Source organism: Aythya fuligula, chromosome 12 (assembly GCF_009819795.1).
Source record: "Aythya fuligula isolate bAytFul2 chromosome 12, bAytFul2.pri, whole genome shotgun sequence".
NCBI classification, from domain to species: Eukaryota; Metazoa; Chordata; class Aves; order Anseriformes; family Anatidae; genus Aythya; species Aythya fuligula.
The window spans coordinates 14,889,191-14,904,690 of NC_045570.1; the positions used below are offsets into that span (position 1 = coordinate 14,889,191).

At 41.6% G+C, this 15,500-nt stretch overlaps 1 protein-coding gene across 1 annotated transcript in view; it reads left to right on the forward strand.

Annotated features, from left to right (window-relative positions):
• Positions 1–11,744: 11,744 nt before the first annotated feature.
• Positions 11,745–15,500, forward strand: part of VAT1L (vesicle amine transport 1 like) — a 54,150-nt gene continuing 50,394 nt past the window's right edge. The window contains exon 1 of the mRNA XM_032195905.1: positions 11,745–12,036. Within this exon, the coding sequence (XP_032051796.1) occupies positions 11,807–12,036 (230 nt within the window). The 5' untranslated portion in view covers positions 11,745–11,806. The remainder of the gene's footprint in view (positions 12,037–15,500) is intronic.

Here is a 15,500-nt window from a genome sequence, read left to right on the forward strand (position 1 = left end):
CTGCACTGCCAGTAGCAGCAACGCTCCTGCTAGGAGTCCAGCTGAGGAGCTCAGGAGAAACAGGCAGTGCTGTGTGGTACCACAGGGAAAACGGGTGGGGTGGGGGACAGGTTTGTTTGTACATCTACTCAGAATGCTTTGTGCTGAGGTAAAGATGATGCAAAGGACATGAGCTGCTGCTGCATACAGATATGTTTGTTTAGTTAATTGAGTTGTCATGACAACTACTTCATCTACACACAGCTACAGTGTATAGATTGCCATTGGCACCTGATGACTCTAAACCAGCCATTGTACTTTCCAACAAAATCAGCAAACCCTGTTTGGTCTGGTTTGACTAATGTTGAAGAATGTAGTTTTAATGGTCCTCCACCAAACAACCAAACAAACAAGAAAACCCACCACCACCACAAACAAATCCAACTTACTTTTTAACAGTAGGTCACCACAGCTTTAGGCTGGTAGCATTCTTCTTGCTCATCTTGTAACACACAAAATGCGAAAAAAAACAGGGAGCTATTTAAAACCTACAAAATAACCCAAAAACAAATCTTAACAGACCAATGATGCTCAGATGAACCTCTGAGTATATGTATAATATACTCTGAGTTAATGTATATGACTGACTGCTCAGGGTTAAATGCACTGTAAACAGAAGAAAGTATAGAACAGTTTGAATTTGAGTCAAGATAAAACTATATAATTTTTCACAATAAGTGAATATTGTTTCATTTAAAGGGTGCTACGATTCATTGTGATGATGCTTATCACAGAACACAGCACAAGTAGCATATCCCTGTTTTAGCCCAATCTGGCAGGTATTCACAGCTTAAAATCCATGTTCCTTGGCACAGCTGGAATATCTGCAGTTCAAGTTGGGAGCTAGAGAACATACAACACCAGGTACTTGTGGGACTGCTCCTCTTGTTAAGCTCTGCAGTGAAGCAGCACCAGTTGTAGGAGTGATTTTCAATGCGGAGTACCCTTACCTTTGGGAGTGCGCTGTGCTGGGGCACCTGGCCTCATTTTGAGTGACAGCGAGGTACCAGAGGACAGAGGAACAGCCCTGCCCTGCCCCTGTAACAGCCCTCTGCTTCCTCCCTCCCTCAGCTGAAGCAAAAAGGGGGGGAAATAGTTAACAGCAGGAATCCCACACCTTTGCTCATGGTCAGCTTGGCACAGTGGATGATACATATTTTAGGGAAGAGGGGCTATAGTGCCACGTGGGAAATGAAAAGGCCTGGGAAAGAGTTCACTGGGTGAAAATGTATGGAAACTGTTCCTCTAAATCCTTGCTGCACAGACATTTATTTTTGTGTGGCTGATACTCTAGGGCGTTTTAAGCCTCAACAGGTCCCTGGTGGGTTTCAGCTTGGCCACATAAGCAGCTGGGCCAGCACAGCTGAGGAGGCAACACCCTGCAGCAGGCGGTGGGAATGAGCAACAAGCACCCGAGGAAAGGGTGAGTGGGAATACCCTAAACTGCTGGAGACTTTGTCTTCAGGAGTTGCAGCTTGATTTATAGTTAGTCAGTTCCTGACAGCTAATCTGCCATAATTCTTTGTAGACTAATACGTGTACTCTTTCTATCCAGCTGTGAGGTAGAATGTGTTAGGCTAATTGAAAAAGGGATTTACCTCACAAATGGGGAGGTCTGTGGATTTGCAAAATCTGCCACAGCAGCTCAGGGGATAGGAAGTAACTCAGCAAGGCATGATATTGATCACAGACATAAATCAATAAATAGAGAACTGGAAGTTGTGACTTATGGGCTGTTTTAAGCTCTGCCACTGATTAGCAGCATATGCATGCTGTGTAGGTTGTGATTCAGGGGTCATAAACACACTGGATAATGTATTGCAAGTCCTACTTACTGCACAAGGACTTCCTTCTTAGTATGCACTAGTCAAAGGAGAGAGCAATGATAAAGGAGAGCTGCTCTTGGGATACATCACAAAGCTTATCTGCATATTCTGTCAATGAGCACGTGTAATTAAGGATAAGGATGTGGTGTTATTAGGCTGGACTGACCCCCTCAGAATGCCTTTTTCCTGAGAAAGGAGTCTCCTGTTCTCCACTCTGGCAAAGAAACCCAGCTCCCAGCTGAGATACAGAGCAAAAAACACAGAGCCTAGCAGGAACCTATTCCTTGTGGGGCCAGGCTAACTCTCATGCAGCAATACGATATGATGGGTCTAATACACTGCTACAGGTCTTGACATAAAGAGGACTTTAACTGGGATATGGTGACATACACATCAATTCCCTCTTATTTTATATTAAAATGATCTCTTCACTTTTAACTTCAGATAACTGAAGTTAAAAAGACAGTTCTGATGTTGCTCACTACCAGCATGGGCTGTGGTCACTGTAATTTTTCATCAGAAATTTTTCATCTTTGTTGACATTCTTCAAAGTTCCCTCCAGAAGCTGACAGTCTTTTCTCAAGTCTTGGCTCTGCATTGTTATTTGGAGAGGGTTTTGGTCACAAAAATTATAGTTGTGGTCTTTGAAGTCTGCTAAAATGTATTGTGTTCAATTGTTTTGACACCTCCCACCTCTTTGCTCCTTCATGTTCCCACTCATATAGCAAGTTCAAACTCCTCTCCCCATTGCCCAGTTAACATTTATGGCAATGATAGAAAAATCCTACAGCACTGACTGTCTGGAGCAGCGTTGCTCTCTTCTGAACCCAGCTAATAATTGTGTATATGTTCTTGCCCCTCTTTTGAGTAAGCCAACAGCAGCTTTATCTTTTCTAAACTGGATAAACTTGACAGTAATTTAGGCCTCTTCCAGCCTCCTACTAAGGAGGTAACTCCAAGGTGACTAAAGGTCTGGCATCTTATTAGAAAAACTCCATTTTTTCATGGTCTTTTGGGACTACATGTGCTTGCCAATCCCAATGATTTCAAGGACTAGGAAGAAACTTGGATGACATTCCACAGCGGTAGTTCTGATGCTGCAGATTAACCAAGAAAATATTAATATTTGGATCTGATTTAGTAACACAATCCCCTTCTTCTCTACCAGATACAGCTCAGCATCTCCACATTTAAAGATGGATGATGCTTAGTTACTTGCCATGAAAGGACACTGCTTAGCTCATGGCTTAAATATTAAGCTGAGAAGTTTGTGTATTTTTCTTATGCAACAAAAAAGGAAGAACTTTTATATTTGATAGTACAAAATACTAATTTCCCTTGAAATCTCAATTTCCTTTGTTTTAACTGCACTCTCCATATTAACCATTCCTGACTTTTATTTTTTTAGCTAGATGTAGACTGCATTTTGAATTATTGCTTTAAAGCCTGAGACAAATGCCAGCACTCGTGTGGTCCACTTTGTCCTGTGATATCACAAAGATAAACTGACTCATTGGCTTCATTCCACAGTCTTGCATAAAACAGTTCACAATTTTAATTTAAAGCAACTGCTATTCCTACCAGCTAGACTTTAGATATAAAATGATCTCAAAATGATGTAAGATAAAACCAAATGCTTGGAAAGTAGTTGAGACCCTTTCATTTTACCTTGAAAGAAAAAGATTTATCAGGAATGCCCAATTCTTTTCTGAGACTGGAGAAAAGATGAAGCAAATAACTGTTTACATGGATATCTAATTGTGTTAGGTCAGTGAGGAAGCTGCTATGAGCTAAAGCTTCCATGAAAAAGATCATTTCATCAAGACTTCCAAGCCCTTTAACAATATCACAGGACAGAAATTTTTGAAATGCACAGTGACCACAATAACAACATATGAACAGGTCATGGTAGTAAGCAGTCCCCACTTTGATCCCTTATTTGGCACTTCAAATTGCAATGTCCACTATGGCAAAGTTCTTCTAAAATCTATGTTTAAATTGTTTATTCTAATTCTTATTCATGACAGTTCACAAGTTACCAACATTGGAATATATGTACACAATTTCTAGTAGGAGAAAAAAAAATAATGTTTACTTTATGGTGATTTATTTTTTAAGGCGTGTTTTCTACCTAACCACATCCTTCCCCACTACTCTGATGTCTCTTACCACAGAGTTTCTATCAGTGACAGATGACTGAGAAAGCTGCATGGGCTGTGGACTCCTGACTTCTTTTTTCCCCAGAACTTCCAAATCTACTTATAAAGCATGGAGCCTATCAGACCAGATCTGATTTTCACAATATTGGAGCACTGAAGAATCATTTATCTCAGTTACAAGTATGAAGGTTTGCTATGCAAGGCTTACATCAATTTTGTCTCCAGAAAATCACCTTTGTCTAACATTTAGCTGATTAATATAGAAAAGCACATTGGAAACTAAGCCAGCACTACTTCAGAGCTCCTAGGAAACAGAAAAGCCAGTACTTCTTCAAAGCCCCTAGGAAATAGAATGGCACAGTCAGTCCTCTTCTGTAGTAAACACACCAGTGTCAGCAAACTGGCCCCACTTCAGACTGGAATACTTGTTTTTCAAATATCTTCCTGTACTGTGAAATACAGCTACCCATGCAGTAAATAAGTCATAAAACTAGACAGCTTATTGTGTGATATTACAAATACTGGGAACAGTGTGGTTATCAATAGTATAAGCTCACCTTAAGTATATCACTAGTATGCTTAATTATAGGCTAAAGAACCATTTCTTGAGGTAGGAAAGGCATTAAAATTTTTCAGACCTGTTTCTTACCTTTTTTTTTTTTTTTTTCTGTTAAAATTACTATAAAAAGAAGCCATTTTTGCTCAAATCTGGCTTTTTGGTTGTGTTGTGGGTTAACCCTGGCAGGCAGTGAAGTCCCACAGCTCCTGCTCACTCCCCCACTGTGGGATTGGGAGAAAAACAGAAGGACAAAACTGAGAAAACTTGTGGGCTGAGATAAAGACAGTTTAATAAGTGAAGCAAAGCTGTGCACATGAGCAAAGCAAAATAAGGAATTTATTCACTACTTCCCATCAGCAGGCAGATGTTCAGCCACTTTCATGGAAAGCAGGCTTCAGCCATAACCCCAAATGTCCCCCATGCTTCCTCCTTCCCCAAAGCTTTTATTGCTGAGCATATCATATGCTATGGGATATCTCTTTTGGCAGTCTGGGTCAGCTGTCCTGGCTGTGTCCCCCCAAGCTTCTTGTGTATCCCCAGCCTGCTCGCTGGCTGGGCAGCCCAAGGACCAAGAAAGACCTTGACACTGTGCAAGCACTGCACAGCAATAGCTGAAACATCCACACCTTATCAATGCTGTTTTGGTCACAAAAACAAAACACAGCACGATACCAGCTGCTGTGAAGAAAATTAATTCCAACCCAGTCAAAATTAGTACAGGTTTTAAATCTGACTTGCAAACTCACGTGCTTTCACAGAGAGTCCCTGTCTCTGCCAGCCCAAGTGAGATCTAACACAGCAGACTTGTTACAAACAGTTCCATTGCTCAAGAATGCTCAAAGCAAAACAATCTCCTGATAACCTGGGGGTTCTGTTTTCTGGTGTGTGTGCTTTTTTTTTTTCTTTTTTCTTTTTTTTTTCCATCTGTTTTGTTTTTCAGTGTCACTTGATGGAGAATAGAAGAGAATGGAGTGACATGCTCAGTTGGTTTACTAAAATCAATGAATTAGAAAGTGGTTACCAGCTACAGAACTCAGGGAAAGAGGTCATTTATAGTTAGCATGATAAAACACTCCAAAGAAAGCACAATTATGCTGAAGACCATCCTGTTCCTCTCTTCAAAAGACCCATCAGAGAGGGCACAATTAAAGTAGCACTGAAAGCTGCATCAAGAGTTGTGGGGGGGGGGAAGCGGGGGAAGGAGAGTTTTTTCTATTGTAAACCCAGTAGAAATTCTGTGCTGTGACAGGGCACTCACAAAAGCTGTAAATTAGTATAATGCTTTCATGTTTAAATTCAAGCTAGAAACATCATTGCTTCCAGAGCACCAACCCGTATGTTGTGTGCTCCTGGACTGTAACTTCAGAAATAAATGAAACAGTGCTCAGCTTAGTAAACCTAAAAGCTCGCTTTTGATTGATTATTATTATTATTATTATTATGTATGTTTTGAGCAGAGGAGCTGATTTAGGGGCTACCTATATTACATGTATAGATACTTAATGAGATAAAAACATGGTTCACAAACCCATAAAATAGCTTGGTAGTTTGTCAAAGATAACTTTGATCAAAAATACAACGCATCATTAGATGCAATCAAGCTGTAAGACAGCGTTCACAGACAGATGCTCCTGATGATGTTGTGCACTGTAGTATAACCGAGGATAACTACTTATATTCAGTATAAAAACTGGATATTCTTTTCAAACTTATTGGCTGAATTCCTATCCTTCTGCACACTTCAGCTGTGTTGTACAGGTCAGAGATGGCTTTCCACAAGCTTCTAACAAGTTACTCAGGTTCCTTAATTACTGAAACCAAATTGAGTGAAAATGCCAAGTGTGATTAATCTTTCCGAATGCCTGGAGCAACACCAAATGAATAGTACATAAAGCATTGTACACATCCCCAGATATCTAACTGCCCAGTTACTGACCACAGTACTTTCAAGAGATTTAACACCTGCAATTATATTTTACTTTCCCTGTGAATTACCTTAAAGAACAAGGTCTGAATAATGTCTTGGACCTGTCTGGGATTCCCAGGTGGCATTGTAATATCCTAAAAATGTCTAAGGGTACTTAGCACTTGAACAGTGCTACAAGTGTACTCTAAATGTGTGTTACTGGCTTATGTTTATATGAGGTTAATATGATTCACCTGAGCTTCATAAACAGGGAAATAAAAAGTTGAAATGGTGCAGTCAGGACAGTATAGCCAGTCTGCTCATGTTTTGAGTGTAGCTTTTAGGCAATGACATTTCTAATGTACTCATCTCCTATAACTTTGTCTCTCTCTAATTGTACAGACAACAGGTGAAGATACTAAGTGGTAATTTTTTCACTATACTAACTATTCAGTTAATCAAAGAAATGGATAATGTGGTTCTAAAAGTAAATACATAAATGAAGTTTTGTTAAAAGAGGTTATTTTGGTCTGCCCGTCTTTATTGACAACTATCACTAACATCATGCAAATATTTGACAATGTTTAATTTTTCTTAAATTGTATTATTTCTTGATCAACAATAATGTGATCAATGTATTTCTTTTCTATTGTATCCATCACTGAATTATCTGAGCACAATTTCTGTACAAGACAAGTGATAAAGTATGGAGAAATAACTGAGCAGTCGACAGGATAAGTCATACTGGCAAATCTTGGCCTTGCCAAATCCTGTGTGAATGCTTTCATTTCTTTTCCTTTTAAATTTAAAATGCAACTCCTGATGACTCTGAGGAGTTTTAAACCGCTTCTCACTGCTGAAGGGAAATGTACAGTTCCTTTCAGTGACTATAAAAACAGAATTGCTTCTTTGCTTCTATGATTCATACATAGCTCCACCAGTAAGAATAAGCCCCTGGCTAAAATAAAATAAAATAAAATAAAACAATTATCTCAAAGTGAATTAACATTAGGAATGAGAGATCTTCTTTGTTTTCAAAAACCAGAGAGATAAATCTAGCATGCTATATTCTTAGAGATTCCTTTGCAAATTTCCTTGTTACATTCTATGCACAGATACAGGGAAAAAAAAGTCAATAAAACCATTTTCCTATTGATAAGAGATGTTGAAGACTAACGGTTATAGCAGCAGCTGAAATAGGTATTCTGAACATGTGGTCAAAACATAATACATAAGATGCATCTTCTGTCAAGTAATATGGATGTTTTACAGCACACAAAGCTGTAGGGAGAAGATGTTGAATCAGATGGAAAAGTTATGAGAGTCGTGAGGATTTGTTTTCTATCCCTGCACTAAACAAAATTTTTTAACAGAAGATTGTAAAGAAAGCAACATTTTAGAACACAACATATTGTGTGTTTTATATTAAAACATGCCCTGTTTAAGCATTAAAACAGCCAGAAAAAAAAGAAAAAGGAAAAAAAAAAAAAGCTATTTAAGCTATTTTACTATTTATTATTTATAACTATAAGTAAATGCATCACTAGCTTAAAGTATTCTTAATCCTTAATTGTTTGAGAGAAAATGTGATTTGATTTGTGCCTTATTGAAAACTACTGAGATAAAAACTGCAATATTATGCATTCTGAGGGTTTGATATTGCCATGTATATGTTACTTCGAGCAATATGATTAACCACTATTCAGGGTCTCAAATGTTGTTTCTTCTAAGAAAACAAACCTCTTTGCTCTTCTTCCAAAAAATTTGACACAGAGTATGGAACAGGTATCAAATACAGAATGGTTCTTTTCCACAAAAGTCCAAGGGGATTTTTTTATTTTAATTTTTTGGTTTGGTTTAGTTTGGTTTTTATCTCTCCACATAGAACCAAACTTTGCAATTTAACACATCTATTTCAGCTTTTCACCGACCTTCCAAATGGTCATTGTTTCCAACAACAACTTCTATTTCTTCACTTATCTTACTCCAGAAGTATGGTAATATGCTGCAGTGAGATTTATCCCGAAGGGCTGCTCCCCTCCATGAAACTGAGGCATGAAGAAGAGTATCTGTGATGAAGACTGATGTGTCCCTGATACACATAGGTTCTTTTGCTGAATGGATGATTATGTTCTGAAAATAAAGGATCTGAGTCAATGAGAAATGGTGGCTGTAACTGCCAGCATTCATCCACAAGTATGCCATTCCATTTTCCCATGTTTTCCAGATACCATTTTAAAATATCATTATTGCAAAGAATGACAGCACTTGACCAGCAGATAAAGACAGAGATCAAAGAACTCTTAATTCCTTTTTGTTCAGCTTCTTGTAGCACATTCATTAATACGGTCACTACTTGACATCACCCATCAAATCAGGTCCTACATTTTCACTTTTTCAGTCTAATCCAGCAGCCACTGAAGTCAATGCAAAGCCATCATTACAATGCAGTGTGTTGTTACTGTAAGTCTTAAGTGATACAAATGGCCATTCCACAGCCTATTTCTAGAGTGGTAAAATTTATAGTCAGCTGTCAGAATAAATCCTGGCTTTACATCAGTGTATTACATTTAGTGTAAACTTCTGTACTGCATCATCCAATATTCTTAAAGAAGTATTTACGGATTAAATCAAAATAATGGAATCAGGATTATGCAAAAATATGTGGTATATGTTCCCTCAGTTGCCACAAGTGAGAAGGGCAAGTACTGGTTCCATCATAAGCAAGATGTCACGATTCTATGAAATGGCCATCCTTCAGGCATTTTGACTGACAGGATAGGGTTAAACCACTTGGGATAAATTCCTTATGGTTCAGGACCAAAGAGGAATAGAGACAGTTTTAAATCATTACTAGTCTCTATCCCAAGTCCTCAACGTGAAATAGAACTGCACTAGCAGACAAACCACTGCAAATAACTGCCACACAATGTCCAGATCCACTTCTTCTGGATGTTTCAGACCACTGGAGTGATGCAAGTGAGCAGCCCCATGGCCTCTTCATTATTCGGGATGTCATTTGGTTGACATACGCTACCTGCCTTACCTTCCTACTGCACTTTACCATTCAAGTTGGAACTGTAATAAGATGCCAGCTGAGTGAATCATCTGGAATCAAATGCATGTTATTCTTTATTCAGCTGCTGCTCGCCTGGTCATGCATTCAAATAGCCAGATCTGAAGTGACAGAACTTTGTATTCCTTTTTACAGCACTGAATTAGCCACGTGTAGCAAACAGGAAGGTGAATATTCATGGTATTAACAGGGGAGCAAGGAAAGAAAAAAAGCTTCCTGACCTTTAAAGCAGCTAGATGCCTCCACAAGCTGCTGTTTAGAATGAAGTGGATGGCATCATTCTAACATGTCACACAGAAAATTCTCGATTGTGTTAATGAGCTGGTTTTGAATCCTTCTCCAAAACATATCTTAAGGAAAATGTAAGCATCATTTAAGGCACCAGACTTCACTTTTGATAAAATCTGTTTGAACTTCTTGAGGTAATGAAGCTAGTGAAGCTCCCCTGTGGCTAGTATTCATTCTCCTTTGCTCCTAAGATGTATTTGTTTACTGCTTCATTTATAACACACTTGGATGAAAAATTCTCAGAAACAGGGTTTAAAAAATATTATACCTGCAAACTTCCTGAAGGCCAGACAGAAAACCCAGAAATGTGATATACCAAGTAGAAAGAAATAAGAAAAATATGTTTCTCTGTTTGTTAATGGGAAAGTGTTTTACCCCACTACTCATTATAGTTATAGCTAAGACATTTCCAAGGTTTTTGCTTCCTCTAAACACAATGTAAATCCATAACCTGAGATGAAATAAATGCATACTGAAATTAAGGAATATAGATGAACTCTGTTTTACAACAAATCTACAGGCTAAAGAGATAATCCCTGTCACAAGTCAGAAAGGTCCCTGAAATTTCTTAGAGAAGTGAGTTGCTGCAGGGGGGCTGGCAGAACTTTGTCCCTACCCAGATCCGTAAGAATGTTTGCTGTAGATGTGGCATGCTGCATGGCATTTTGAAACTTGATAAATACATGCATAATTTTAGGCACGTAAGCAGTGGATTTATTCAGGCTGAGGGGCCATCAACAAAATGATGCAGGCATCTAATGCAGACCTTGATAAATAAAATTTAGCTACCTATGAACCCACGACTAGAGATCCTCCAAATGCACCTTCAGCTGTCACGTCATGCTGCGGGCACCCACCCTCATTAACACAGGGCGAAGTGATTGATGGCGGAGCCTCGTTAAGGCCTGGAAACCAGGCGAGTCCCAGGAAGCTCCAGCTGCTGGAGGTGTCTTTACGGCACATCCTGTGCTCGCATTAAAGGATTAAGCTCCCCATAGAATCCAGCAACCACCTGCGGCCCAGCAGACAGCATCGATCACCACTGCAAGACCTGTTGTGTAAGGGCTTAAATATTCATCACAGCAGAATCTCAAACTTGAGTCGCTCGCTTACAGGCAATGTGTCAGTCATAAGGCAACCGTCCACTGAGCTGTTCTTTCTGGTGCTAAGCGCATCCACTCGGTTGGCCCCCAAAACTGCCAAAGGACGAGGAATTGGTAAAGAATGACTTTGCATGCCCAATTCCTCAGTGACTAGAGGGCAGCTGTGAAGGTGATGCGGTTTTCAGAATGACTTTGAGTTTGAGCATCAGGCACCTTAATTAGCGATCAGAGCGGTGCTGCCGTTGGGTGAGCAAGGGGCACAGAGGGGACCTGGGTGTCCCCGTGAGGGCATCCTGATCATATGGGGCTCTGGTCCTTGCCATGCTTGAGAACCCATGGCGGTGCTGGTGTGTGAAGTGATGAGGGGATGGCTTCGTGCTGTTTCCAGAGGAGAACAACACACGGGTGGCACGCCACCTACAAGCACCTCGGTGGGCACAACTCCCAGCCCGATTAGGCAGAGCCCCCTGCCTTGGGGCTCACACACCACACTTTCGGTGGGTCGGGGCTAGGCCCAGGCCTGATCCGAGACCACCGGGGGGGCTTTGACTCGGGGAGGGGACGACACCACCCGCGGCTCCCCTGCCGCCTCAGCGTCCCTCCTGGCGCGGGCTGAGGGGTGGCGGGCGAGCTCCCTCACGCCGCGGGCCCGGCGGGGCGGAGGCGCGGGGCGGGTGGGGGCGCCGCGGGCCCCCCCCTGCCGCCGAGGCGAGGCGGCGGAGGGCGCTGCGCAGCCGGGCGGTGCATTGCGGAGGGCGGGCGGACCCGCGGCCATTCCACACGGCGGCACCGCGCCCCGCGAAGCAGCGGCAGAGGCGGCAGAGGCAGCAGCCGGCGGCGCAGCCCCGCCATGGCCAAGGAGGGAGCGCAGCGAGCGGAGGAGACGGAGCAGATGATCGAGAAGGAGGGCGGCAAGGAAGCCGCCGAGGGCAGCGCCGCCGGCAGCCTGCGGGCAGCGGACACCAAGGAGATGAGAGCCGTGGTGCTGTCCGCCTTCGGGGGGCTCAACAAGCTCCGCGTGTCCAAGAAAGCCATGCCGGAGCCGCAGGAAGGGGAGCTGAAGATCCGCGTGAAAGCCTGGTCCAGTATCATCTCCTCCGGCGTCTGTGTGTGTGTGTGTTTGGGTGGGTGGGTGGAGGGAGGACGGCGCTCAGCACCTGGTGCCCTCCCGGCTGCTGCTGCTCCTTGGTTGTTTGGTGCTTTCCCTTGTCTGGTGCTGCCCCATGGCTGTTCGGTGCTGCCCCATGGTTGTTTGGTGCTGCCCCTTGGTTGATGCTGCCCCTTGTTTTCCTCCCGGGAATCCCGCCTCTGTTACCATAGTTTTAATTCGGAGCTTGTGCAACAGCGGAGCTGGTGTTGAGGACAACTTACGGGGTTTAATTCGTCACTCAGCCGATACGTGGTTAGCAGGCTGCTGGGATCCTGAGCGGAGCTTTCCTAGAAGGCTTTTTTTTTTTTTCTTCCCCCTAACAATTGGAGCAGGCTGTTCTTCCTCGATACACACACGTTTCACAGTGCACATGTTCCTTATGAAAACAGGGTATTTTTTTTTTCCAAGTGGCAGAAGATAACTTTGGGGCCTTGTTACACAACTTGACGTGTAACAGAGACCAAATTAATTTTACCTAAGACAGAGGTTTCTTGTCTGTTGTCCCCTTCTGTTGCATGAAAACATGATGCTGCCAGAGCACAAAGGCCAAGTGAAGGCTGAGTGGTTTGTTTTGAGCAGCGTGCCCTAAAAGTGATGCTGTCACAGGGCAGCGAGTTTGAGCCATGGGTTGTAACAACGATGTGCCTCAGGTCTTGGAGCCTTGGGACACAGTGGAGTGTGTCAGCCTTTTTAGACAGCCCACTACCTGTGTGAACTCCAGTTCATACCAGTACCTGTATGAACTGCATGTTCAGCAAAGTGGTACGCATGCATGTATCACGAATAGCAAGTTAGCTGTGAAAAAACACTTGGCTGTAAAATAGAAATATTCCGCTCTGTTACAGCTACAGTTGCTTCCCAGGGTAATATCATCATTAGGGTGCTGTGTGAGTTGCATGCGTGCTGTTTATAGCATCAGTAGATCCACTCAGCTACTTCACAGTTACTGCCAGTCTGCACAGCACTGTGTACGTTTCTGAAGCTTTCATCCACACCCCAGGAGCCTGTAGGCTGCGTGGTCTGCTCGTCAGTCCTAGCTGGAAATGTCTGTAGGGCTGAAAGGTAGTCGGGTCACCAAAGTTTGCTTCCAAACAAACCAAAATCAATTTGCCGATCTTCTTGACCTAAGTCTGTAAATACAGAAGATTGATCAGGATGATGATGGACTTGTGGTCCAGTCCGGGAGACTGCGTGAGAGAAATGTCTGTCAGCAGTGCAGCACGGTATCCACCTGTTAATGCACACAGTGCAGAAGGTGTCAGAGATGAGCTCCTTTTAAGTCATTATTGATGCCAAATAATGCTCAGTCGAACAGTTCTTAGTTGAATCAGTTTTGTAGTTGACTCATACAAGTTGACTTGTAGAGAAAATTAACTTTTATTTTAAGAAGAACGTGTGTATGCATGATAAAATACATCAGTAAAGCCAGTTAAATGATATGTATACATTTTATAGTATGGTGCTGTAAATAGAGGTGATGGAGGATATGTTGCTATTAGCACTAAGCCAGTTGACTAATTCTTTTGAAGGTCTGGTATATCAATGATCCAATTGAAAATGTCTCGGTTGTGATGAGTCATGTGTTAGCCTCATTCTGTGACTAAGAAATGGAACAGCCATCGATGTCCAAGCTGAGTCACAGCTTCTGCATACTCCCTGAAATAATTTTTGATTGATAGTGACAGAGCAGTTGAAATTGCTGTATTTGTTTGTATCGTAATCTGCAGCCTACAAAATGCTAGCATACATACTGTTTAGAAGATGAGACAAATAGCTAGAACAAACCCAAACAGATATTTCAGATAGGATGTGTGAGTAGGGAGTGGTGTCCTGTAATTACCTCCCTTTATTTTTCTTTGCTCTGTTATAATTATTTCTTCCTTCTGCTGCTATACATGTGCGTCATGAGGAACAAAGCAGAAGTGACTCTTCTGACTTGGTGGTTGTGAGACAGCAGCACTTAAAAAAATTGGTAGCAAATAAAAAAAATCCTAAGTATAGCAGAATAGCAGACAGTGTATGAATTTCATTCTTAAAGGGAGCCTTGTTCATGTGGCTGTTTCTGGATGAAAAGCATGAGATTTTCAGGCAATTTACTTGCTGGGGCAAGAGGAAGGCTACTTCTGAGAATGTAGGACTCAATACTCTTCTTTTCTCTTTGTATTTCATTGACGTTGGTAATTAATTTCAGTGGAATCTTAAAATGAAATAAGAAAGACCAAAAGTGACTGCTGTCCAAATCTTGCAGACCATCCTCAACGCTCTGGTTTGGTATTTTGCAGTGGGAGGTGCTGGGCATCCAAGCTCACTATTGCTGATCTACTAATGAAAGAAGTCCAGGGTACAATATTGTACCCACAGGACTTTCCACATTTAAAAAATGCAACAAAGCTAAACCACAAGAATCAAAAAAAATCTTCAAGATCCTCAAAACTATTAAGGCCAAGCATTGCAGACTTAGCAAGTCAGATTCAAAGATAATTCAATTTTGATAAACTCTTCCTCCAGAGATGGACAGATAATTCAGTCTGTGTAGTTTATGCCAGTATCCCAGCTCTGTCACAGAAAGGCTCTTGCAGAACCCCTGTGTCAATGTGCTGACACTGGTAATTTATATCCTCCCCTATCTCAATTTACACACAGCTCTTGCTTTAGGATGTAAAACACACAACTGCAGGAAGCTGTGTGCTTTTCCTCCGTGGATCATTTTGATTTTACACTTCCCCCTCTGCATACGCACTTGCTTAAAGTTCAGGAGTCACTTTGTTGCACTGCACATCACAGCAGACTATGCTGGTTTGTACTAATACAAGGAATAAATTGTGTTGTCTAGAACCACCACTCGTCATGAGACTTTTGCTTGTGATGCTCTGTGCAGCCAAACTTCCCTTTTCCCATGTCTGCTATAGGTTGAATCTCAGTAAAGGATTTGATAAGGTCCGGTTTCTTGGAGATCATTGGTAAACTAGTCATTCATTTTTGGGCCCTCCAGGTTGCTCAAAGAAAAAAGAAACAATTTGTTGGTTTTATCACACAACCCAGTTGTGCTTTCAGGTCTACTGTTGTTGATACATCTTGTTGAGATCTGGCTGGTAAAATAAAACTACCCATTTCTATTTGAAAGTGCAGAGGAACGAAACCAAAAGGATATACGTGAGCAACAGGGATGTGAAAGCACACAGACCTGTAAGAGATTAAAGGTGAAGTGAAGGAAGAAGCTGGTAATTAAATTAATAAAAACATGCAACTTAAACACTATACAAGGTACATAATACTTTTTTTCCCTCTTCACATCACAGCTGTTTTAGTACTAAATCTTGTAAATTCATTGTAGAGATTAACTTGCTTTTTTGTTGTTGTTGTTGTTTTATGTGATATTGCTTCCTTTCATTGA